Below are 26,743 nucleotides of genomic sequence, written 5' to 3'. Positions count from 1 at the left end.
TGTCCACTCGTCGATATTGTAGATATCGTCCGGCAATGAGGCCTCCTTTCTTATCTCTCTGAATTTATCCCACTCCGTTAATTTCGGTTGTTTGATGAGGCGTGCTTTCACGCCTTTTCCTAGCGTGAGCGAAATAATAAAGTGGTCGCTGCCTAGATTTTGTCCTGTGCTTTTCCATGTTACTGTTCCCGCCATATGGCTTATCGTGAGGTCGGGTGCTGTGTCCCTGGTTATACTGTTGCCTGTGCGCGTAGGGACGCATGGGTCAGTATGTAGAGTAAGCCCTAGCGTTTGTATATCTTCCCATATTCGTCTACCTTTGGGGTCCCTGTATGTATATCCCCATTCCTCGTGAGCCGCGTTGAAGTCTCCCATAATGATGAGAGGTCTCCCATCGGCGGCTCTGAGCGCTTTGCGGAATAAAGTAACGAATCTAATTTTCTTTTGCTTGGGTGTGCTGTACACATTCAGCAGGAATATGCTATCTCTATTTTTCTTCCCTGTGATAATCTCGACGAGGACAGCCTCTGCCTCGCTGGGTGAGACATCATGGACAATGGTTGCAATGTTTCGCTTTACGAAGGTGGCGACTCGGCATTTATCCCCCTTGCCGCTGTCAAAGCTTTGGTAACCCGATAATCTAACAGGGGCCTTTCCCGTTTCCTGCACGACTATGGCTACGGGTGCTTCCTGTTGGAGCTCGAGGTATTGTTGCAGCAACGCTCTTTTCCTTTGGTACCCCCTACAATTCCACTGCCAGAATGTGGAGGCATTTTTCTTAACCGAATTTTTATCCATTTCTATTAAGAATAGCTTCTATGGCGCCGATTTTCTCGCACAGCCGAGCTATTGTCGTGCCTAAGGTATCCATCGAAGTGCTTAGGGCGTCTATTTTGCAAGATTGTTGGTTCACTTGCGCCTGTAATAGCGCAATTGCTCCTCCATTCTGTAGCTGTCCTGATTTCATGGTTTCGTTCTCCTTGTCCATTTTCATCAGCCACGTTTCAATTTTCTTTTGCCAGCTCGCCAGCGGGTCGGTCTCCCCCGCCTTACGTTTGGAAGGGGGTTGTCTCGCAAAATCCACATTCATATCCTCTTCCTCCTGACCAGATGCAGCTGGCACAGGAGCAGGAGGAGTGATGTGGGTGTTGCATTTTTTGGGGGCCTCTGCAGGTACCCTCTCTGTTTTTAGCGCGCTCAGCTGATTTTGGGTTTCCCTCAGCAATCGTTCTAACCTCATGTTTGCTTTCTTCTGCTCCTCTATTTCTTTCTTAAGTAAGCTAACCTCATCTTTTTCAGCCTGGGAGCCCTTGCTACCAAAGCTTACCAAGTGGGTATTTTCTTCTTTCCTCTTTTTTCGCCACGGGTCCTTGGGGTCCCTGGGCGGCAAGCCGGGTCCGCGGCCCTGGTTAGCAGGTCCCCGGCCCTGGTCATCAGGGCACTTGGCTGAAGTCTGCTGGCGGCCTCCTCCGGACCACTAATTGGACCTCCTTCCGGGTCTCGAGCTAGATCTCGCTCGCGACTGCTGCCCCGCCTGGTCTCTGGTAGCATCCCTTGCTCTGCCTCGGTACTCCTCTCTAGGTGCCGAGGTGGTGGCCTGGGGCTTGCCTTGAGTTGGGGATTGCACCAGGAGCTTCTCTTGTTCTATTTTCTTCTCCCATAATTTTTTCTTGATGATGTACGGCATGCGATATATCTCCCGGCACTTGTTGTCGCCTAGTAGGTGGGCTTTCTTGCATAGCAGGCATCGAGGCTCGCAGCTGTGATCTGGTTCGGGGTTTTCGGCTCCGCACCCCCGACATCTGACGTCGTTGGGGTTCGGGCAAACATCCGCCCGATGTCCAAGTTTTCCGCAGGTGACGCATACTTCATATTTTTTCTTGTATAGGTAGCAGCGTGTGGGGAAGCATCGGAGGTAAACTTGCATCGGCACTTTCCAGTCTTCAAACAGGATCAATACAGATTTGGATTTCGCCCCAAGTCTTCTGACTCCAATGATCGATGGGTTTTTCTTATTTCTTCTAAGTGCATCGAGGATTTCCTCGTGAGTTGCATCTAGCGGGACGTCGTGGATCACTCCTTTCCCTCCGCTTTCCGGCATGGCAATATACGCCTTCGTCTCAACCATCGATCCACCGATGCGAAGGGCCGTGATCGCAGCGTACTTGCTTGCCCGTGCCGCATCTAGCGTAGCTATCATGATCGACTGCTGCGTCAGGTTTGGTGATGCTACGTCTTCGTCTGCAGCCTCCGGGTCGACCCCGGCTGCCTGGGCCAGGTAGACGTGCATGCGCAATCTTCCAACTTCCTCCAAGATGCGATTGATACCTCCTTTCGGGCGAATAATAATTTTCTCAGCACCTTCCGGAACCTCCGCGTGCTGCTTCTCGACCGATCTTGCAGCCAGCTTCTTCCCCAGCCGGGGGTTGGGCCTCGTAGCGCTCCCCGTCGGCTCGCGCACGGCGGATGCGTCGCTTTGCTCGGGCGTGAAACGGCCTTTTCTCCGAATAAACCACGTTCCCCCGCTTGAGAGCTCGTCCGGGGGAGCAGCATCATCCACGGTCTCCATTTCCAGGTCCTGTTAGCTTGCGAGCGCCGCACGGCCTCGCCTAGGCTTCGGCTCGGCCCCTTCGCGCGTGGAGCTCGGTTAGGCCTAGCGCTCAGCTGGCCCACTTCGAATTTCAAATATCCGTAAAAGTAGAAAAAGGGGCCTACCGCCAGAAATCCGGTATCCCCATGTTTCTTGTAGGTTCTGTCGGTCGCTTGTATGTAGAATTTCCACGAAAAGTTCGATAGTCTGCCAAAGCACAGGAAAATAGCAGAGCCGGCACGAAGCACGTCCGCACTTCGTGGTCTTCTTCTTCTTCGCGGAGGTGGGAAATGCACGCGGCGAGTAGGAGTGACGCGGCAGGGAGGGAATGTGACAGCGTCAGAGTCCAAGTAGGCAGGCTTCAGACGGTCCACGGAGACCGCATCTTCGCGGCCGTTAATGAGCAATAGCAAGACTTAAGGTGCGCGGCTCGAGTAGTTGGATCGCACCATCATACGGTGAGGACGCACAGTGCCGTGGCGTACAAAAATGTGCGTACAGTTCTCAAGGCCAGGGTTGACGTATACGCGCAGGGAAGCACGTCGTTGTCGGAAGAGGGAGGGGGGAGACGACAGTAAGCCTAACGATGCGATATGGTAGGCCTAGACGGAAACGTCAGCAGGTACGGTGGGAGAGTCGTCGAAGAATTCGGCAGGTACTCGTAGAGTGGTGCCAAATGCAAGCTCGGCGGCCCCACTGAAAGAGTCACTGCGAAGAACGGGGCGAATGCAGAGCATAACGAAAGAAAGGCACTTGATCTATGATGAAGGAAAAGTCGAAGTCATGACTGCCTTCAGTTGGCAGTGGAAACGTTCGATGATCCCATAGTATATCGGGTGGTAACAGGTAGTCTTGATGGAATCGACACCGATTAGCCCAGATAGATGGGTTAATAGTGTTGTGTAAGGAACGAACATGGTCAGTCGTAATGGTGGAAGGACACCCTAGCTGCTTAGCCATTGTATGATGAGTGCTTGAGCGATCGACTCCGCCATTATATCTCGCAAGGGCGTCGCTTCAGGCCATCTAGTGAACCTGTCAATGCAGGTTAACAGATAGACATCGTTGGCGCAGGAAGGAAGAGGCCCAACAATATCGACGTGTAGGTGCTTGAAACGGGCGTCTGGGGACGGGAATGTGCCTAAAACCCCTCAATTTTCTAAAAGTAGCGCCATTATTGGATCTTTCCGCCACCCCGCTCTCCCCGACGTTTCCTCCTCCATGCCTTCTATCGCCCCAACCTCCTCCGCTTCCCCATTAGCCAATCTGTGTCAAGTGAAAGCAGGCGACGCACTTTCGTATATTTTTTCTATGCAGCGCACTCCGACCGCCATTGTTGGCCTTGCGCGAAGAAAGTGCGCGCAAACGGAGGGGCCGAGTGCGTTAGCGGAACAAATCGACTGTGTTAGGGACGAGAACGTCGTTGTGATGGGAACCTACGATACCACGTACACATACTTTCACGCTGTCAAAACCTGAAATTGGTAATTACGCGCGTGTCTGAGCACACTGCGCGCATGTGTCGTGTTTAAGCAACACGAACTCTCAACGTGCGCGTGCTTTACGCCTTAAATTATTGTCCTTTTCTGTATTTTCCCGCAATTCCAACACGACATTCTTAAGGCCATTTATCGAGTGACAAACCAAGATCTTGATTGAAGGAACTACTCCGCTGGGCTCTAACAAACTTTTCCGCGGATTCACCACGCTAGCATATTAGCCGTCGTCTGCTACGGTAGGGCCAGCATGGAAGGCGCCACCGTCGAGGCTGCGCCGAGTGGAAGAAAAGGGAAGTGGTTGGCGCTCCTTTTGGAAATTGAGGGGCTTTAGAATGTGCCAAGAGGGGTCGAAATTTGGGCATGCACTTTAAGCTAGACTGTAGACGAACGTCTACACTGACACTGTGCCACTGTCAACGTTCAGTGTCAGTGCGACAGCGCCACAGTGACACTGAGCCAGTGTCAGTGCCAGTGTCAAGTGGTGAACTCACTGTGTTGCGCGAAAACCAGGATGTGCCAAAGAATGGAGGGCATCAAAGACGGCCCGGTGGTATGGGTGATTCAGATAAGGACGTGGATGTCAAGTCGACGCATCACAAATGAGTGGTACGTCGCAGCGAAGAAGCATCATATCATCAGACGCCAGAGAGGTACAGCTTGTGCGAAGCAGCAGCAGCTTGCATCGACACTCTGGGCGGTAGTCATGGCGGTGAAGTCGATGACCATTGAGCCGCGGTCCGTTGCATGGATGGCGACGCGAGAAAGGGTGTCGGAAACAGCGCTGGATTTTCGACTGGCGTCACTAATGTCGCTGGTGAATTGGGAAATGAAGGCGAGCTGTCTGATTTCGCGGGCAGCGCAGGTGGTGCCACTGGACGGTAGGTTGGAAGTCAGTGGTCTATGCTCAGTAAACACATAAAAGGAGTGTCCATCGAGAGTATGTCCAAATCACTTCACAGCCAAATACATGGCGAGTAGCTCACGGCCGACCACGCTGAGCAAACAAACCTCAGGTGCGCAAGCTTCTTGGAAAACCAGCAACTACCTGCCGCAAGACTGCGCCGACAGCTGTGTACGATGCCTCAATCATGATGGATGTTGGGGCGTCACATTTGGGGTAGACGAGGGGTGCCGTGCTGTAATGGCTTCTTTGATGCTTATAAAGGCACGGTCAGCGGTGTCGTAACAGGCCACAGGAGTATTCGTTTCCTTGAGACACGAGAGAAGGTCGTGTAGAGGCTGCAGTAGAATGGCACAGCAAGGAATGAAGCGACTGTAATAGTTTGCGAGACCGATAAGTTCGCGCAGTTGCCTGGTAGCGCATGGCTGAGGAACCTCACGGATGGTTGCGATGACGGTCGAATGTGGCTGAATGCAGCGTCTGTTGACGCGGTGGCCGAGAAAATAACGCAACACCGAACTCTCTCTTCTGACCATTAACAAGACGAAACTTGCCAAGTCTTGGGAACAGTTGACATAGATGGAGAATGTGAGCTTCGGCCGTGGCACTGTGAACGAGGAAAAATGTTGAAGGTTATGAAAATGTCATTTGTCAACGTCACAAATTGGCATTGAAAGCACATTGCGGTTGAATCATTGAGGAAATTGTTGACAATTGTTGACAGCTGGCTCGCGATATTCTGTCGAAACATCATTGGAGATTTAGAATAAAAGATCATTGGCATATTGTTGAAACTACGATGCATTTCAGTATTGATAGCATGTTGAAGCATTGTTGAATACGTGTTGAATCTCAGAATTGAAAGCCCAGTGAAGTATGCTTGAAATGTGTTGTTTGCCAATATTGAAAGTTCTTTGAAGAATTGTTGCAGGTGTGTTGAGTTTAAGCATTGAAAGTACATTTAAATGTTTTTGAAACATGTTGGATGTCAGTATTGAATTCGTATTGAAAAATGTTTTAGCTGTGTTGAACGTCATAGCAAATTATGCTGAAAGCACTTTGTGCCGCCAGTGCATATTTAGCAGTGTTTAGAAGTGCACTTTTTACAATGCTGCCAAGCTATGTTGTGTTGCGTATAATTATCTTTGATGTCACGCTAACATGTTTGCCCTGAGAGGATAGGGGCGAATTTCAATACAGGCGCTTATGTGCTGCAGGCCTGGGTCAGCCTAGGCTGAAAAGCGTGCTCCTAGATTACCGGTAATAAACCATATTGTAACACTGCTAGCAGTACCATTACTAGAATTTTCAATTGGCAAAGTGAATAGTCCTTCGAAATCAAGAGGGCTGAATCGATGAAGCCAAAAAACAATTTTTCTAGGTGAAGTGTTTATTTGTAAAGGAACATTCATGTAAATGTACAACTATTGGTAGCTTAAAAACACCAGAAACTTTTTAAAAACTATTGCAAAGTAGAAACTTCCTACAGCTTGACGCAATAACAGATTCAATGCTGACAGATGTAGTCTGTGTGGCCCAGAAATAAAACATTTTACCCCAAAGAAACAAATCTTTAAAAATAAATAAATGAACAAGCGTAATGACATGACAGTAAATAATAACACTCAAACATGAGACTTGATTTCTTTATCAGGAAGCCAGTGGGACTATAATCGTTGCACTACTCGCTTAATCCAACAGTAGACACCGAGACACTGATATGCATGGTGGGGACGTTTCTGTGGAATTTATTAAAGAATGTTTGTTGCAGCTAATATTATTCTAGACACAGAGTGGCAGACATAACTTGCATACAAAATCAAGACACATATTCAGCTAATTGACAAAAACTCACTTGACTTCCTAAATAATAATTTACGAATTGTGGCCGGTAATTTTACAAAGAGTATGCACTTAGAATGAATTACCAGAATGACACCAGTGAGGCGATACCTGCCACAAGACTCCACGTAAAAATTCATTGTTGTTCCATTTACTTTCTTAACAAAGCGCACTGTTATGCATTGAAGCGCAAAAGCAACTTGAATGCCCATGTATTTCGTGCTATATTTACGGAAAATTTTCGAAACTGGTGTCATCCTGGAAATTAATTTCAAATGAATATATCTTTGAAACTCGCTCGCTACAATTTGTCACATGCAATATGTGCCATAATGTTATCAGTGAATTAGTAAATTTGTGATAACCATTTGAATGTGTTTCCATTTCTTGTTCTAGTGATGTCCACCTCTGAATAATCCAGATCACGAACAAGAATTATGCTACCTGGCCCAGGCAATTGAAAGAAAAAATTAAACTGAAGAAGGATCACTGTGTACAATTCTTATTTGTTGGTTGAATGGTGCGTGCCAATTTCAGTAAATATTATCTACTTTTGAAACACGGCAATAGCAATAAGTGGTGCCGTGGGAGCAGTTTGTGCTGCATTATTCGTTGCATGATCCAGTTGTGCTTCCGGCAATGATAAGATTCCTGCGCAGGTCATTCTATATCAAGCAACCTATTCATAGTGACTATATCAGATTTTTATATGAAATAGAACCTATAAGTGACGTGCTGAAAGACATTAACAAATTATTCCTCGTGCGAGTTCCATTTCAATTTGGTTCAGTGCCACAAAAAATAACGAAATAATTCAGAAAATATTCTGGTTCCATGTAAACATGAAAGGCACATGATTACCATTACAGCAGAGCTGTTGTTACAATTTATATTTAAGCCAAGCTATACGTATAATTCTTACTCATGTATTTTAGATAGCAAAATAAACCGTTTTTGCGAACCTATGTCAAAAGCAGTTTTTACTGAACAGAACCACTCAGACAATCGCACAGATGCACTTGCAAGGTGTGTCATTACATGGAGAATAGATTAGCGTTTTTTCGGCACCACAGATATAGCTGAAATGAATGCTACATTTTTAATGGAGTTCAAAACTCCTTCCCCACCTTTATTCACTTTTGCCAAAACTTTTATAGCATTTCGGTGACCCTTTTTGGCGCAGCCGAGCTGTGCCAGAAAGGGTCACATATAATTGAAACGCCAACACCTCCCCTAATTCATTCCGTCTGAAACGTATCTTCCCAGATAACCATCAGAACAACGCGTGCAAATTGTGCCAGGAAGGGCCAGCACCACTCAAACACATGCTGTGGGAGTGCAATGTATTTATAGGAGGGATGGCAGTTACTCCGGAGACCCTGTCGTCGAGGTGGGCCGCCACTCTGCGCAGCTCAGACCTCGGAATCCAGACGTGGGCAGTCCAGCAAGACCCTGAGGCGGCGTTGAGGCAGGGCCTTGACGTTCCCCCGTGGGAGACCTGAGGCCGGGTCGCGTTAAACCTTGCCGGACGTACAAGAAAGTTGTACCATCCATCCATCTATCCATCCATAGCTCTTCATGTCTGCTATGCATGTGTGAAGCTAAACAAGAAAGCTATATTTTATGAATTTTTTATTATTTTTCAGCATTGAATTTTCTCCGACGTAGACAGAAGCTTGCCGGCCGGGAATGAAGACGAAATAGCTGGCTTTATCTGCAACACAGTTGAGAGAGAAGCAATGTTGCGGTCTTCGTTTTATTGCCAAGAGAGGCACGCTCTAACGCAACGAGTATTGTGCTTGGTGTCGGCCGGGTAAACCATACAGCCATTGCACGTAAAATATAAACACGCGTTAAATTGGTTAGGGAGTCCTTCAGTGCTAAAACATAGGTTTCATGCAGCTGGCAAAAAGAAATATTTGCTATTCGTCGCGAAAATAATGCTAAATGAGGTCTCATATTGTTCGCAAAAAGCAAATTATAGGACAAGCCGTAGTGTAGTGGAAAAAGAAATATGATTTGACCTGCATTATAGGAAGAGCAGACATTAAAACGCAAGACCACGCACGGTGAACGACTGGTGAGCCAGAAATAATTGGCATTGTTGAAATTGAAAATAAATTTTCTACGGGAGTATTAGTGATAGTGACTGGTTCGTTAGCTTTGTGAAGCGGTATCCATTAGGAGTTCATCTTTTACGACTGAGGATGACGACGTCGCTGTGATGTGTGTGCAGAACGTGTATGTACGCTCTGTTCCAGCCATCTCTCGTTGATGTAAATTATCGCTGTGCGTTTTTGTGTTGTTCTTCTCTGCCTCCATGAATGAATGAATGAATGAATGAATGAACGAATGCTTATTTTGAAAGAAATAAAATACAAAGAATCTCTGCCAAAGAGGCTGACAAAAAGGCACGAATGCCTGACTAAGTGTCAGTCCCCTTCCCCGACCCATTCCCAGTGCGCAAAACACTGGTACAATGGTACATAAAGTGGATACATACACAAAAAATGAAAAGTACACGAAATACGTAAACGAAATACTGAATTTGATTTCTGTACAAAAGAATGAACAGTCATACCTGAAGCGACAGCAAATACATGTTCACTTAAAAAAAAAAAATGTTTAGGGACGGCGATTCAATTATTATAGTGAGTAAGCCAGGGTGATGATTCAAAAAATCTGCAACTATGAATGCCTGCTTTTCCATGCCGTATTTGGTATGTATCGGGCCCTTGTTGTAAGTTAATTGCCTTGTGTTGTATTTATGTTCATACGGTAGGTATGCTTAAAAAAAGGCGCTTTCATTGAGTCTTACCTCTTTAAATACTGCAATAGCTGCTTTCAGTTAATAAGGTTTTCTAATGTTAAAACACAATTCTTCTTTAAAAGCGGAGAGGAGTGGCTTCTATAGGGCGCATTCTCAATTACCCGAATCATGCGTTGTTGTAAGGTTAGTAAACTATGGATATTGGTTTTCGTCGTGGTACACCACACAGATAAACAATATTGCAGGCACGAATGCACTAGGCTATAGTCTAATGGTGTTTTTAATCTAGAAGGTAATATACGTTTTAGTTTATTAATAACACCAATGGATCTTGCAATGCTGGTTTTAATGTTGCCGACATGACTGGACCAGCTTAATTTTTTTTTCAAACGTAACACCAAGGAACCTCTGGTACGTAGAACGTAAAATGACTTCAAAACGGAATTGTAATACTAAGCTACCATCGAATCCTTTGTTACGAGGCCGAAAAGTAATGAATTTTGTCTTTTTAGTGTTTAATTCCAATTTATATGCTCTAAGCCAGTCTGAAAGATTGCTGAGCCAAATATTTGCTTCCTCGAGAGTAAGCATGTTTCTACCAAAAAAGAAGGTACTAGTGTCATCAGCATACATGATTATGTCAGATGTTAGAGGCACGTTTGTGATGTCATTAATGTATAATAAAAAAGAGATGTGGCCCTAGGATGGACCCCTCCGGAACACCGTATTTGATTTCACCCATTGCTAATTTGGAATGACAAATGTATGTGTACTGTAGTCGGTTGGTTAAATAATTTTTAATTTAGGTGAAGAGCAGTTCCCCTAATGCCGTACTCACTTAACTTTTGTAACGAGATATCGTGTTTAATGGAATCGAATGCCTTTTTAAAGTCAAGAAATATTCCTATTGTGTACAGCTTGTCCTCAAATTTACTTATTATTTTTTCTATGATCTTTAGCACCGCTATTTCAGTGCATTGGTGTTTTCAGAAACCGTATTGCTTTTCTGTTATAATATTATTATGTGTACAGAAATTTAATGTTCTTTCGTTAATGACCTGCTCTACTATTTTGGAAAAGATTGGGAGAACAGAAATCGGTCTGTAGTTTTTCACGTCATTCCTGTCTCCCCCTTTAAAAACTACCGATACCCGTGCAATCTTTAATTCATCGGGGATTGCGCCAGTGCATAAAATTAAATTGCATAATTGTGACATCAATTTACAAATATGCAGCGCCACAGCTTTTATTAGTTCTGCCTTTATGTCATCCACACCGCCATGCTGTGGAATTCTTTAACTTTAGAAGTAAGCTACTTATTTCAGCCTCATCTGTTGGCGCAAGGAATAGGGATCTGCTCATACTACATGAATATAAGACCTGTAACTTGGGCTCTCAGCATCAAACGCATCAGATGCGCCATATTGTAAGAAATGCTGATTAAACTTATCGGCCAGCGCAGTCCCTGTAAAAGATACGCCTTTATCCATAACATCAAAAACAGGATTACGGTCACTGTTCGGAAGCAGATCATTCAATGATTTCCAAACATTTTTTGGGATCATTAAGAATATGAGTGAACTTATTCTCACAGTACCTCTATCCTGCCAGCTTTATATCACGGCCCAATTTATTCCTGATCTTTTTGTAGTTCATTAAGTACTCTGGTTACCTTGTCTTTATAAAAGTAGCGAATAGTCCATCACGTTCCTTTATGCATTTTAGAAGCGCGCTGCCAACCCACGGTTTCCTTCATTTTTTTCTTCTTGTAGCTTCTCTTAGAGGGAAAGCTTTGTGATGAAGGTCTTTGATTACGCCGAGAAAGAGAGTGAATGCCTTGACAGGATCCGTCAATGCGTATATTTCGGACCATTCCACTTTGCTGACTGACTCTTCAAAATCAGCAATCGTGTTCTTCGTTATCAATCTGTACTGTGAGCGTTTGCACACCTTCCAGATGTGTTGCCACCATGTTTGAAGCAGAAAATGTTAGAATACTTTCAATGCGAGTCCGCAGTGCAGCCATCATCGCTCACGCGATTAGGATGCTGCTGACCATTTAGCATGGCAGAACTTAAAAATGACGGTATGTTTGACCTTCTGGAATTGTGAGCTTGCCCTAGAAATGAGCGCGAAATAAAAGGTGCTACTTACCACGCGGTGCAAGAAAACAGATTCGTGCGTAATTGTCTAGTGGACAGTAGCACACCAGAGGAATGAAGACACCCAGAACTGAAACGTAAATTTAGCAATAGCCTCCAAGTTTGGCTGAGTTTCGCTTGTCGTATGCGCCAAAACAGGAAATAGTGGCGTCAGCGTCAATATCCAGTTAAAGTAGGACTGTGCACCAAGGTGATGTTCAATAGGCGGGGCGTTGCGAGCACGCCCCATTGCACTGTAAACTTCGCCGTGAAAACCATTCAAGGAGCAGCACCACGAAGAGGATCAAAGGAATCTCCGACTGGCAATAGCTCTGCTTATAATGAACGCAATGAAATTTTTTTTTCGCTGCAAAGTCTTCATAAAGTATTATACTGAACTTCATCTGAGTCGCTGGACTTCGTTAAAAAGTGTTTAGGGCAACCTTTAAATCACCATAGTGTCACAATACTTATGGAAACCTTACCATAGCCGCAAGGAAATTCGGAGATAAAAAGCGGAAGGTGGGAGAGGTTGCAAAAAGAAGGAAAGTGAGAGGGTGAAGCGGTGAATAGGCAAAGGCCACTAACGATTTTTTTCCTGGCAGGTCAGTGGAGAGGGCGCAGCTGCTGTCTACGTGAGACGTGTGCCAAAGTGATGTGTTCCGTCAGCTCAACAAGCGAGATCCCACGCACGGCCAAGCACAGGAGGGTCATACCTCCATGTGCTCGGGTCAGTGGTGTCGCAACACACCAAAAGCCTCCTGACGCAGATGCCCCCTGTGGTGCTCTGATTATGACTACCTATTCGGGGTGTGAATAACAGGAAATGTTTTGTTCCTGTCAGTAGTACGCAGCGTGTCTTTGATACAATTTAGTATTCAATGCTACACATCAGTTTGGCGTGGGCAACTTGTGAATGCATCAGAAGCTGTGCCCGTACTGCAGCAAAAAATGCGAAATTTCCTGTTTAGAAGGCCAATATACGCACTTCTCTGTAAGTTGGTGACACATCTGTTTTATGCGAAGCTGTGATCTAATCTCTACAATTTATATCCATAATGTCCTGACCGTTGTCACTGTTAAATTTCTTTCCATGTGTAATGTCTTAAGCATCCGCGACAGGGCGCTTAAATGAAACTCTTTGTGGAATTGAATATTTTCTTTTATTTAAGTTTCAGTTTTGTGCTCCTTTGGTGTTAAGATTCGTGTTTGGTGCATTTGAAACGTTCCACCTATTACATATTGAGCGACGTGCAACAAATTTCAGTGGTAAGGTATAGAAGCTATCAATAGTTCATTTTATTGGAATACAATTATTTACCAGAAATGAATACTTCCATGGCTGATTTTCAATAATAAAGCGTTCGGAGTAGTTGGTTTGGAATTGCAATCTTGAAAATTTATTGATTGCTGGCGCTTGTATGGAAATATTCTTCATTCAGGTCCATCCATACGTTAGGGCTGTTTTTCGCATTATTGCGAAGGCGTCGTCAAAGGCTTGTAGACCGACACGCCGTTCTTGGGCAACTTTCACCATGCACATCTAGGAAATTAAGATACACAGATGTCAGGAACAGAAAAAATACTCAAGTGGCCGGCATGTCCTTGACTAACAGCCCTAAATTCACATCTTAACTTGCGCGCATGTGAGCTCAGGAAAAAAAACACTCCTGCAGCTTTCTATTGGTTTGCTTTGCGCATTAGTACTGCCACGTTTGTGACGTATGAAGAACACAGTAGAGGAAATATTTATCACCACACTAACTTTTAATGGACAAACATGTTTCACACATGAATATGACACCCGACGCACAATGGTTGCAGCGAGCACAGTCAGTGATCGTCGAAATGTGATCCGCAGGTGAAGCGCGTTAGCTTTTATACATGACTCGTCAACCGTTTAAGCGTAATCACTTGTGACTGCTTGCCTTGCAGAAAAATACTAAACGATTCGCATTTTGCGTAGAATCAGGTTGCTCAAAATGCGGTGACAACAGACAACGGATAGAATCCGCGATAACTTTCGAGAAATGTCCGATGCATGTAGGCGCATCCTGTGCCAAGCGATAACGTTGAACATTTCTAAGCCGGTGAACAGCAAGTACTGGAGAAAGATATACAAGTTCATATGTCAGCATCACTAATTTATTTATTTTATTAATGTGCGTCGCACATCAGGTCACTATAGACGAATAAGAGTGAAAATCCTGAAACATTCAGTTGGTACAGTCAAACTTTTTCAATTTTTGTCCATGCACCAATGTTTGAAATAAAGTATTTCAGTTGCTACGCCGGCCGGCACAGGTGGTTAGACGCTCCCACACAGCAAATACTGGCGCGGCAACTCACGCTGTCTAGTAGAGAGAGAGAGAGGTCATAAGCGAAAGACAGGGAGGTTAAGCAGACGGAGCCCGGTATACTAAGCTACAGTGGGGCAGAGGGAAAGGGGATATAAAGAGTAGAAGGAAAAAATGAGTTAGCAGTTTACGCTGTTACACATACAAGCGTTCATCGCTGAGCCACTCACAAGCAGTCATTCAGACTGATGCAGTTAAAAAAATCACTAGGGCCTTTGCGGCCGTGCACCTGCTAGATGCGCGAGGCCACTGGCCCAAGATCTCCTTTCTGAAGTGCCTGTCATGTAAGTGCTCCAAAGCTGTCCTAAGGGCAGTCCTCTCATCTACGTACGTGTGAAACGTCTACTCCCAGGGGGCACAGTAACATTTCTTCCAGTTGGTTATGACCAAGTTAAAGTTCTAATTTAATATGCTGGTCCATGGCATATAGGCGCTGGTTGATGAACTGTGGTGTGACCATTTTCGTAGTTTCCTTAGAATTAACATAAGTGGCGAGAGTGAAAGTAGAAGTCGCCCATACTTGTTTGCCAGCGCCATGTATGCCATCTCATCGCTCCAAATTTCAAGCCATATCTCAACACACAAGACGTAATTCACGTTTCACTCCTCGTGAAGCGTTTGTTCTTGGCAGCAGATTTCCGGATGAATTGACCAAAAAGTGATGTCACCTGCATGCATAATGTATTGTGCGTTATGTATCGTTGTTACCTTCTAATGCAGCGAAAAGAGGGTGATGTTGAGACTGTTGAAAAGGCCTAGTGCGAGTACAGATCCTTGTGGGACACCTCATGTGCCATGAACTGACCTGCTGCTTGGCCAGTCAGGTAAACGGAAAAAAAGTACGAGCGTGCTGGGAGGCTTCGACGAATGTGCAGACATGATCGGGGACCTGAAGCAAATGGAGAATTACTACATATGCTTCGTGGCTCACATGGTCGTTCGCTTTGCAAGCGTACATTGTGAAAATGGAGCGAATTCTTCGGGAGTTGCCAAGAATGAGAATGATAGCAAAAAGTTACGCAAGACAATTCTCAGTGTCCAGATGGGGACGGAACCCGATGTGGGCAGGTTGATAAAAAGAGTATCGCTCGAGCCATCATGTAATTCGCGTCACGCACATACGCTCCATCAGCTTGCCCAACAATTAGGTTAGCGCTATTAGGTGGATGTGAGCGATATTCTCCGAGAGCTTACCGGGTATGGGAATGGGGACCATTTATGCATGCCGTCAAGAATCACGAATGGGTCCTGTAGCCCAGGCTTCGTTTATGTCACCCAGAAACACATCTAGAACCTTACAATCCGTGTCTTATATGGTGTGCCATCTGGTCCTGGTGCTCTGCATGGCTTCGACGGGTATATTGGTGCTAAAAATTCCACGGTGGGCAAAGCAGCTTGTATAACCTCGATGTCTGCGAGCGTAGGCGGCGTGCGTGCGTCCGTTCGAAGGCAGTATTGAACAACAGAAGGAGGCTGTACCATGTCCAAAAGAGGAAAAAAGGTGTGGGCGACATCTTAGGCAACCACTGCTGCTGCCTAGCCAAATGCTAAGAGGGCGCAGGTTGCGAGGTCCGGAGAAAGCCGACCACGCTACATTACTAGGAAGTTGCGCCAAATGTACGCATTAGACGAGGAAGGGTCGAGAGAATAGCATCAGTCGTTCCAGCAGCCACGTTCTAAGTGGTGTTCAAGGCTTCGAGCTACTGCTGCAAGGCGTCGTGACTCCAACCGAATGGTATTTGATGCAGGGTTGCTTGAGGGCGCAAGTTCGGCTTGCCGGCACGACACCCAGAAAACAAGTAGTAGCAAATCTGGAGCGGTGGGACAGTGCCATCTGGAGTTGGATGCAGTACTCTGTGGGCGCAATAACGTAAAATTATTCCAATCTCTTCTGTTCGAATTCTGCAATAAGCCCTCCGTGTCTGGTCAAAAACTTTTTTGGACCACCTTCACTTCGTCTGCCGGTCATGCGGCGTAACGAAAACCGCGATAGCCCCCCGTCTGATGTGACGTGTACACATTAATTATGCATGATTGGACTGAACAAAAGAAACATAGTTATTTCTTATTCGACGCCTTTTCGCCATTAGAACTCGATGATTAGCCAAAATATTTAGGGCTGCAACCACTTCTCCTGCCTATCACGCGACGTCACAAAACCGCGAAAATTCACAGCATCAAAGTAACGTCTACGCGTTAAAGATGTATTAATATGCTGAACTAAACTGAATTTTTTTTTTCTGAATAGCCGCAGGCTGCACCGCTCCGAAAGAAATAAATGATGGCTGCCACCGATCGCTCAGGCACTGGCTTCTCGCACCGGCTGGGGAGCATGGATTTATTTGTGTACAATAAAACTTATTGCTTGGCTGTGTAACGTTTTCGAGCCCTTTCCGTACGTTTGCGACCTCGCTCTGCCTATTGCTTTCTGCTGAGGATCCGTTTTAGCAGCATTCTTAACCTTCTATTCCATGCCGCCGTGATTTTTGACTAGCAACCGCAAGCTAAGTAAGGCAAAGCGGACAAATCGCAGACGCCGGCGCCACCCTCTAACATCCAGTCATCGATTGTCATTAATGCACTTGCTCGGCCCCACTTAATCCTCATCCACTTGAGCGTGCTCCTCAACTCTTGTCAGCCAATTACTTAAGACAAGCCGCTCAGTGTAGGCAGTGTTATTCGTTTTCCAAGTAAACAAAAGTGACCTCCTATGAACAAGGAGAGCGTTTTATTGGTATCTTCAGACACCCGTACGGGTCACAGGCCGCATCGTAACGATGATGATAAGTGAGGCCCGATTGTGTCGTCTTTGGGTGTGTAGGGGAAGGATAACTTAATGTGTCTCTCTTTGTAGCAGGAGTACCAGTACACAACTGAAGGCTTGAACGTACGCGGGCGCAGTACGCAGCCTTAATACGGGATACGTTCAAATGGGAAATTAGGACCTTGAAGCGTAATTAGGCCCGTACGACAGCTGCCCATGTAGCCAGCATGAGCATTTCTGTATGCGCATTTCATGTTCTTTGTCGTGGTCAACGCCATTAACTACATAACGCCTTAATTGAGCACCACTGGCGAGGTGCGCTTGTACTCGATGGACACGTTTTTTTTTTTGAGAGTCGTATCTCTTCCAGTTGTTGAACCTTATTATCTAGTCCCAGAGAGTACACCCACACTGAGCTCGTAGAGATAGGTTTGTGTGGAGAGAAACCTGGAAATATGGAAATCTCGAGGCAGGCGTCGAGAGCCGCTGGAATGATACGGTTGGGCGCAGCGGATATATTGCATCTGGAACGAGGCTGGATAATCACTTCGTACCACGTTGTTGTTGGAGACACCGAATGCGCGTGTGTAGGTAATGCGGGAAGGCGTTGTGGTAATCGAGGTATTTTGGTGGCGCTAAAGCTACATTCACATGCGATCGAAGGCCACTGTAGTTTCCGTTTTCCTCTAGGCCAAAGTGTGCGCCGTGGTTGCAGGGCTGCAGTACTCCACGCTGGCGGTATGCATCCTCAGGGTACCATCACGGCATGTTGCCCTCACGGCAGTTGTATCGCTAATGTTGCGCTGCCTTGACTCAGCGGATGGCAACACAATGAATGGAAGCAGCACAAGTCGGAATGAATACCGCAGCAGCAGGGCGTAGATCGTGAAAAACCTACAATATCGGGGCCAGCAGCAATTAGGAACCGCCAAAGTGGTCCCCAAACAACATGTCTTCAACAGCGGCAAAAACAAAAACAAACGGGGCCAAATCCGGAGCAGCGGAAAAAAAACACGTCAGAGTCGAGCGAGCGCTGGCGTGGCATGGAGTTAGTATCAAAAATGAGCTTCCGACCAAGGTTTCGTTCTCAAGTACCGCAATGTGCCGATTGCTTAGTGTTTCGTAATTGCTTGCAACACTTACCAAGCTGTTTATTGCAGCTTGTTGGAACGCATCAGGCAATTTCAATTTTGTGTAGAATGGCCCGCTCTGTGGACAGAACATACAAAAGACACCAAATTAAGCTTTCTAAAAGGCGTATTTCGTTGCAGAGAAAGCAATAGTCTACCGAAAGAAACTTTTAAACGCAACAAGACAATGTCGGCCTCTGCCGTCGCAATCATTGGCGTGTGTAATGAGGAAGCTTTCACACATGAGGTCCTCTTTAGAAAAATGGGAATAGACAAACTTTTATTGATGAGTGTAATTATATTTATAAGCCTTGTTAGATTCAAAATAAATCAATCACTACAAACTGTGGAAAGCAATTCTGTTTTTTCAAGCTTAAAAAACTTCATTATTATTTCAACAAATATATAAATAAGCCATTAAAAACAATATAACAGCTCTGCTAACCTTGCTAATATTGATACATGCATATTGCATGTTTCCTGTGGCCGATGCACGCAGGCGCGCCGACGAAGCTCACCAACGCTCTGGTTCTCGAGCAGGCGGCTGAACTAGCCAGCGCTGAGGTTATCCTTTACATACTTTGTAAATACTTTCCAGTTTTAATACTTCGTTGGCCTAACATTTTGGTGGAGGGTGCCGTTCCCCGTCCTCGCCAGGTAGCCCCGCTGCGGCTGCACTGTCCAGCTTTCCGCTATGGCTCCCGCTGACAACACCTCGTCTCCTTCTACTCCTTAAACCCCGACACCAACGTACGTTACGGTTACCAATCCCCGCGATCCAGGCATATTCTCCGGCCAAGATAATCTCGACGTTCAGGAATGGCTCAGCCCGTATCAGCGTGTTAACCGAAACAACCACTGGGACCCTACAATTATGCTAGCGAATGTCCTATTCTTCTTGGGTGGAACTCCTCGTGTCTGGTACCGTGCACACGAGGACGAGATCTCTAGCTGGTATGCTTTCAAGGATAAGCTCAGCAAGCTCTTTGGAAATCCCACCAGTTGGCAGCTGGCTGCTAGTCAAGAGCTTGCTATCCCAGTTCGGTCTTCTACAGAATCTTATACCTCTTACATACATGACGTGCTCGCTCTTTGCCAGAAAGTAAACGAACAAATAGCCGAGGTTGACAAAGTCGGCCACGTACTCAAAGGGGTCGTGGACGGCGCCTTCAACTTGTTGGTCTTCAACAATGTGTCCACCATCGACGTGATGGTCAAGGAATGCCGCCGCTTTGAGCTCGCCAAATCACGTCATTTCACAGTTCTCCCGGCTCCCTAACATGGCTGCGACGTCGCCTTGCGTCGACCTTCCCGCTTCCCTACCCTTGAATGAGCACGTCATACGTATTGTTCGCCGCGAGCTCGAGGCTACAAGTCCTGCGCCATTCCATCTCTGCCCACTTGACCACACCATTGACCACTAGCCCAAGCGATCTCTCTTATTCAGGTAGTTGTACGGCAAGAATTTGCAAACCTAGGTTTTCCTGGTGCCTGCTCCGTCTCCCGACCTGACGCCCGACCGGTGCCGACTGCTACGCCTCACGGCGATCTGTATTCCCCTCCCAGATACCGCAAGCCTACCGAGTGGAGAACTCCGGACGCCAAGCCCATATTTTTCCGTTGCCTGCGCATTGGGGACGTCGCTCACCACTGCCGCTCCTGTTGGACGTCGACATATTCGCGCTCCTTTTCCCCGTATCATCGCCCATATGCCGACCCGCGCTGTTAATCGCCCCGCCATATGTCTTCTACTTCGGACGTATCCGTCGATGCCAGTGGTCCTACTCACTCGCCATCACCTCAGGGCCGTCGTTCCCCGTCGACCAAGCCACGCCACTATTCTTCGCCGACCTAGTATGTATCTACCAGAAGGAAAGATAGACCACACAGCTCCTGAAGGTAGTGCAGCATTAACTTCGTCGTGTCCAAATCGTCTGTTGACGCTCCCACAGAACCAGAACCTACTAGATGTTCACGTCGACGGTGTCCTTTTGACGGCGTTAATAGATATTGGAGCCGAGGTGTCCATAATGAGTTGTAACCTCCGTCGTCGACTGAGGAAGATCCTCATGCGTGCTACTACACGAGCCGTATGCGTGGCCGATGGCAGCACAGTGACTGTTGACGTCACTGGAATGTGTACTTCCCGTACAAGTATCAAGGACTGTCACGTTCCTCAACTTTTTTTACAGTGCTGACTAATTGTCTCCATGACCTAATCTTCGGACTCGGCATTCTTCCGGCACATTCAGCTTTGATCGACTGTTTTGCCGGTACCTTTTCCCTCGAACTTCCTTTACTTGCGCATATTCCTACCGAACTGCCGAACAATTTTAGTACAACCACCTTTGTCCACCTGCCGCCTAAAGCCTTCAATTTCGTTGATTTCCTACCATCTTTTTCTGTACCCGATGGTGATTATGTCGCCACACTTGTTCCTGATGTCCTTTTATTGCGCAATATTACTGTGCCTCACTCGGTCGTCACCATCTCCGATAACTGGACATGCCTGCTCGTCGTCAATTTTGGCCTGACAAAGGATGTTCTACCCCAAGGCAACGCTGCGTGCTCTCGGAGATGACCACATCACGACGTTTTCCGTAGATATCTGCTCAGATTCTTCACCATGTCCACAGGATGCTATTTGCCCTGGCGCAACATTTCGTTCCATGATTGCTGCGGACATGTTGCCTGAACAAGTAACAGCTCTGTGCCGCCTTTTAGTTTCCTACCGCGACATCTTCGACCTCAGCAATTGTAATTGGGCGAAACTTCGATTGTTAAGCATTACATAAATACTGGAATGTTAGTCCTATTCATCGCCGACCATATCGAGTTTCTGCTTGAGAGCGTAATTTTACTCAAGATGAAGTGAACAAGATGCTTGCCAACGGCATTGTTGAACCTTCGTCGAGGCCTTGGGCGTTGTCCATGGTGCTTGTTAAAAAGAAAGATGGCATATGGCGTGGTCCGTAGATTATCATCATCTAAACCGTATCACCAAGAAAGACATCTACCCCTTGCCTCCCATTGAACTGTCTCCCATCGACTGTCTCCACGGTGCCAACTACTTTTCATCAATACACCTGTGGTCTGGTTATTGGTAGATTTCTATGGATGAAAAGTACCAAGAGAATACCACATTGGTCACTCCTGATGGTCTATATCAATTCAAGGTTACGCATCCGGTGTATGCAACGCCCCAGCAACGTTCGAACGTATGATGGACTCTGCTTCAAGGATTCAAACGGTCAACATGCCTCTGCTACCTAGATGACCTTCTCGTATTTTCAGCTACATTTGTGACGCACCTTGAGCGCTTATCAGCTGTTCTGCAAGCCTTCCGGGAGGCTCGGTTCCAACTAGATTCCTCGAAGTGCCACTTGAGTCGTCGGCAGATTACCGTGCTGGGCTGCCTCGTCGATGCTTCCGGTAATCAGCCAGGCCTGGATAAAATTCGTGCTGTCACGTCTTTTCCTGTACCTCAGTCTGTCAAATACGTCCGAAGTTTGGTAGGACTCTGCTCCTACTTCCGATGCTTCGTTAAAGACTTCGCAACGATTGCCCGACTGTCTTACTGGCCTTCTGGAGAAGGACATGCCATTTACGTGGGGCCCCACTCTAACTTCCCCGTTTGGACATCTCACCACGACCCATATATTGGCCCACTTTGACCCCTCCTCTCCTACAGGCACCGATGCCAGTGGTCATGGTATCAGAGCCACCTTAGCCCAGCGCCGACAGGGTCAAGATTGTGTTATCGCATACACTGGCCGCCTCCTCACAGCAGGGGAGCGCAACTATTCGAATAGAGACCCTGAATGCCTCACTGTCGTCTGGACTGTTTCTAAATTCCGCTCTTACTTGAATGGCACGCACTTCTCCGTAATCACGGATCACCACGCGCTCTGCTGGCTTTCCTCACTCAATGATCCTACCCGATGGCTTTGTCACTGGGTTCTGCGGCTGCAAGAATATTCCTATGCAGTTGTGTATACGTCAGGCCGATTACATCAAAACGCAGACTGTTTATCACGCTATCTTGTGGACGAATCGCCAGGCGACCCTGACCACGCTATTCAGTAGACGAACCGCCCGCCGACCCTGACCCCGATACCGGCCGCTTGCGTTTTATCCGTTACTCAGCTGCTACACGTTGCTGACGAGCAACGCCGTGATGCCACTTTGCGCGCCATCATTGGACTGTTGGCGTCCTGATTTCTATCTTCCCCGGTTCGTTTTCCAGGATGGTGTATTACACCGCCACAATGTAGGTCCCGACGGTCCTGCCCTCTAGTCAGCTGGTCTCCAAGAACCTCACGATTTACCAACGCCAGGTCACCTTGGCGTGTCCCGCCCCTACTACCGGATTCACTGACTCTTGCTTTGGCCAGGCCTTGGCCGCTTCGTCCGGAAATCCGTTGCGGCGTGTGAAAAATGCCAGTGCGTAAAGCCACCATCGACGCTCCCTGCCGGGTTCAAAATTCCTTCGGAGCCACTCTTTCGCGTTGTCTTGGACTAACTTGGCTCTTTCCCTCTTTCCTTCTATCCACATTTGGCACCAAGTGGGTCACTGTGGCGACAGATTACGCCACGGGCTACGCCATCACGAAAGCGCTTCCAACAGGCTGTGCCTCAAATGGTGCCGATTTTCTTTTACGCGACGTGACTCTGCAGCATGGTGCTTCACACCATTTGCTCAAATATCGTGGTCGGACATTTATTTCCATTTACATTTACATTTACATTTACATATTTACATTTACATCCAGAAGTCCTGATCCACCAAGAAAAAGCTGACTGCGTCTTACCATCCACAGACTAATGGTCTGACTGAGCGTCTCAATTGCACTCTAACAGACGAGCTTGCAAAGTACCTCTCCTTCGACCATACTGCTTGGGACCTTGCCCTACCCTATGTCACTATTGCTTATAACTCTTCGCGCGACGACACTGCCGCTTATTCGCCGTTCTTTCTGCTGTTCGGCCGAGAACCCACATTGCCACTGCACGCTGCCCTCCCCCGCAGCAGAGACCAGCGGGTATGCACTTATATCCATCACCAGGCCAGCCCATGCATGTGAAAGTGCGCGCGCTCGCCTCCTGACCTCTCAAGAGAAGCAACGGCGGTTGTAGGATCGCCAACACAGAAACGTGCACTTTTCGCCTGGATCTCTGGTACTCCTGCGGTCCCCGACTCGTCACGTTGGCCTGTCAGAAAAGCTCGTGTCTCAGTACACAGGCCCGTAATGAGTGCTGCGTGCCGTGACTCCAATTACCTACGATATCGCCCCAGTCAGTACCAGTGCCCCATCTGCCCCAAATTCTGGCGTTGTGCAAGTCGCACGCCTCAAGCCATATTAGCGATATCACCGGTATTTAGACGCCCCAGGACGGTTCTTTTTCCGCCGGGTGTTAAGATACATGCATATTGCGTGTTTCTTGTACCCGAAGCATGCGGGCGCCACGACGAAGACAACGAGGGCTCTGGCTCTCAAGCTATCGGCTGAACTGGCCAGCGCTGCAGTTATCCTTTGTAAATATACGTTCTAAATAGTATCCGGTCTTATTCCTTTGTTTGCGTAACAATATTGTACATCTCAATAGGCAACATTGTTTGCCATACACTGTCATGAAAGGTGCGAGTATAGTGCGATAAGCTAGTTCTGAACTTATTTAAACATTGCACTAATTTCGCATAAGGTGTAGGTTCGTACATCGCTTTTATGTGCGTAATGCTCTTCATTAGACGCAATTTACAAAGTTGAGATATGTGTTTAGCATCAGGTGAAATATCTGAGAACCTCGTACTTCTATATTTTAGACAGTGATTTCGGCAGTCTGTGTAAAAAATTATGGTGTTCAATATCAACAATTCGCTTCCTGAAAGCGAAGTTGGAAGGTGCCTTTTTATCTGAAATGCTACAAATTTACGAATTATTGATGCAGTGAGCTAAGCAATGCATTATTATGTTTTACAATACTTGAATTCGAAAAACTACTGCAGAAACGGCCTAGTGGGACTTCTCAGATTATGGGCAAGCATTATTTCCAATCGCTCGTTTTGCGCTCATGCAACCAATGGCTAATTGAGTGGGTGAGTTGCTCACACTGCGGGTATCTGTGTCAAGGCTGACGCCATGTGCTGCAAATCTTACAATGGCCTGCTGCAATTACCTAATAGTTGAACGCAATTGATAAGAAATATTACTATTCCGCGAAATTATTGTAACCATAAATATTTTTAAATAATATGAAGCGATCATAATTCCCCAAATTACCTCTGATTTTCCCGAATAAATTTATTGTTTATTATTCGCCATTTTGTTGAATTCCTTCTATTTAGCCCAAAGAATGATGATTAGCTTTAGTAACTGAAATTTCAATCAATGGAAATTTTGTCTAAGTAATCCTAATGCTCCTAGAAATTATTGTGTAGGCCTAAATAATGTAACCATTATTACTCTTGACTAAGCCAACAACTTATTGTACATTAGGCTTCCTTAACATTCATCAGCCCTCAATATTAATATTTAGGCTTAACTATGTCCTCTGCATAAGGTTTATTGGTATTGTGTTAGCCTCAATTCCACTAATATGTTCTCGATACATCGTATATTGTCTCCATATATCATTCGTATTCGTAATCATAAATCTAAGCACTCATACGTAGTCATGAGGCATTGTCATATGAATCCGTATAGCTCCCCATGCATACCAATGGAGCGCATCGTTTCACGTTTTGATAGAGGCAAACCGAGAGGTTCCAGAGGAAAGTAGTCTTAGAGTTTGTACTCATTAGGATGGTGGCTCATAGCTAAAGCGTCAGAAAAAAGAACGATGAATGCCAATCGTGTCTGAACCATTACGCTTCTAAGCGTCAATTCATTAAGTTCATTCCCGGTCACGGTGGCCGCATTACTATGTTTTTGAAGCAGCAAATCTCTCGTGTGCTGTCCACTTGGAGCACGTTAAAACAAAGAAGGTAGCAAAATTATTCCAAAGTATCCCACAATGTCCTGGCTTATAATTAAGGAAAAGCTTTAGGACGTGATTCTGAACTTAACATTACAGCGCAAGCACCTAAGACGATCCACAAAAAGAAAGACCCGACACACACTGGCGCTGACTAACAACTTCTTTTTTTCCTTTCGTCGTCGATGCATATATATATACCTAGGCCACACAACCGCGCAGGCGCAGAGAATACATTACTGACATCTGCCAACTTATCGTATACGCAAATGTAGGAATTAAAATTCTGGTGGGTGCAGGGACAAAGATGTGTCACTAATGCGATTATCGCCTTGTCTTTTTATGTGGTAGGCCTCTAAGGCAAGCCGTTAATTCTTGTTTTTCCAAGAATTAACATCTGATCAAGTCGCGCGTCATAATTGCTGAAGGAGTTTATATGCGCAAGAAGGTGCGCTCCTTTATTTACATTTTTGTTTACTTTTTGTGCATGTTCCCTGGGTCGCTCATTCACGCACTGCCCTGTCTGTGTAACGTATGTCTTACCACATGAGAGTGCAATGCCATAAACCGCGCCGAGAGCGCACGACACGTACGAGGCACCATGCCGAATTTGGCATCCTCCTCGGCTCTCTCCGCAGGTGCGGGAACATAGCTTTGAAAACTTGTTTGGCACAGAAATTGCCAAAGGAACACCATGCCTGCAAGCAAATTTCTTGAGTTGATGGGTCACATTATGCATATAAGGGACCAGCACAGGCCTTCGCGTTTCACGTTCAGCGGCCGGCCGTTTTGCGGTTTTTGTTCTCTGGATCAGAGCTTCAACCACGGCAGTCAAAAGCGACATAGGGAACCCAGCTGCCAAAAGTCGGCTGATCTGATCATCAAAACTTTCTTGCATCTTGTGCACATACGAACTCTTAAGAGCCAATTGTATACATGACGACGCAACACCTCTTTTCGCAATCTACGAGTGCGCAGACCTGAAGGACAAGAGTTCCCTTTTCGCACGGGGTTGATACGCCCAACACACATGGCGTTCACAGAATTTAAGCTTCAGTTCCAAGAACTGCTATACATTGTTTTGTGAACTCTCAGGGGTAAACACAAGGCCTTATCCATGTACCTTCAAATCCTCTAAAACATTATTGATGGTATCCTGGTAGAACGAGTCAAGCGATAAAAATACAAAAAAATCAGCGACAGACCTAAAAAGTTTTAAAACTTTCCGCTCAATAAAAGCATGGTCTAAAGAATTATCCACACTAGACAAAAAATATCCACAAGGACGGGAGAAACACATGATCCAATACAAATACCATTCCGTTATAAATACGGTTGGTTAATAAAAAGAAATAAAAGTAGCTCGAAGGTAATATTATAAAAGACTTAAAAAATTACCCACTGATAGTCCGGCATGATTCTGGAACGAGATCATACTACTATACTCAATACATTCATGTACCGAAGACAGGAGTTCACGCTGAGGAACTGAATAAAATAACGTTAAGTGAATGTAACAGTAAGTTCAGAATTATGTACCAACTAGGCCCAAATGAAGTGTTGCTTTAGGACGTGAATTGCCAGAAATATAAAAAATAACCAAAAATATGCACTTTTACATGCGATAAAACGTAGACTGGAAATGCATATTAGATACCAAAGATAACGTGATACAAAACATAAAAAATTCACCAAACAATACGACACTCCCTAATGACAAATTCGAGCGCAGATCTAAACATGTTTTCATTTCAAAATATATTGGCTAGTGCGG

General features: G+C 46.0%; 1 protein-coding gene across 1 annotated transcript in view; it reads right to left on the bottom strand.

Moving 5' to 3' along the window:
* LOC135918606 (uncharacterized) overlaps nt 1-26,743 on the bottom strand; it is a 210,614-nt gene that overhangs the window by 50,942 nt on the left and 132,929 nt on the right. Inside the window, exon 7 of the mRNA XM_070526587.1 lies at nt 18,008-18,073. Coding sequence (XP_070382688.1) covers nt 18,008-18,073 — 66 coding nt within the window. The remainder of the gene's footprint in view (nt 1-18,007; nt 18,074-26,743) is intronic.

Source organism: Dermacentor albipictus, chromosome 10 (genome assembly GCF_038994185.2).
Source record: "Dermacentor albipictus isolate Rhodes 1998 colony chromosome 10, USDA_Dalb.pri_finalv2, whole genome shotgun sequence".
Lineage (NCBI taxonomy): Eukaryota > Metazoa > Arthropoda > Arachnida > Ixodida > Ixodidae > Dermacentor > Dermacentor albipictus.
The sequence above is the reverse complement of the archived record's forward strand: the minus strand, read 5'-3'. Positions and strand labels throughout refer to the sequence as shown.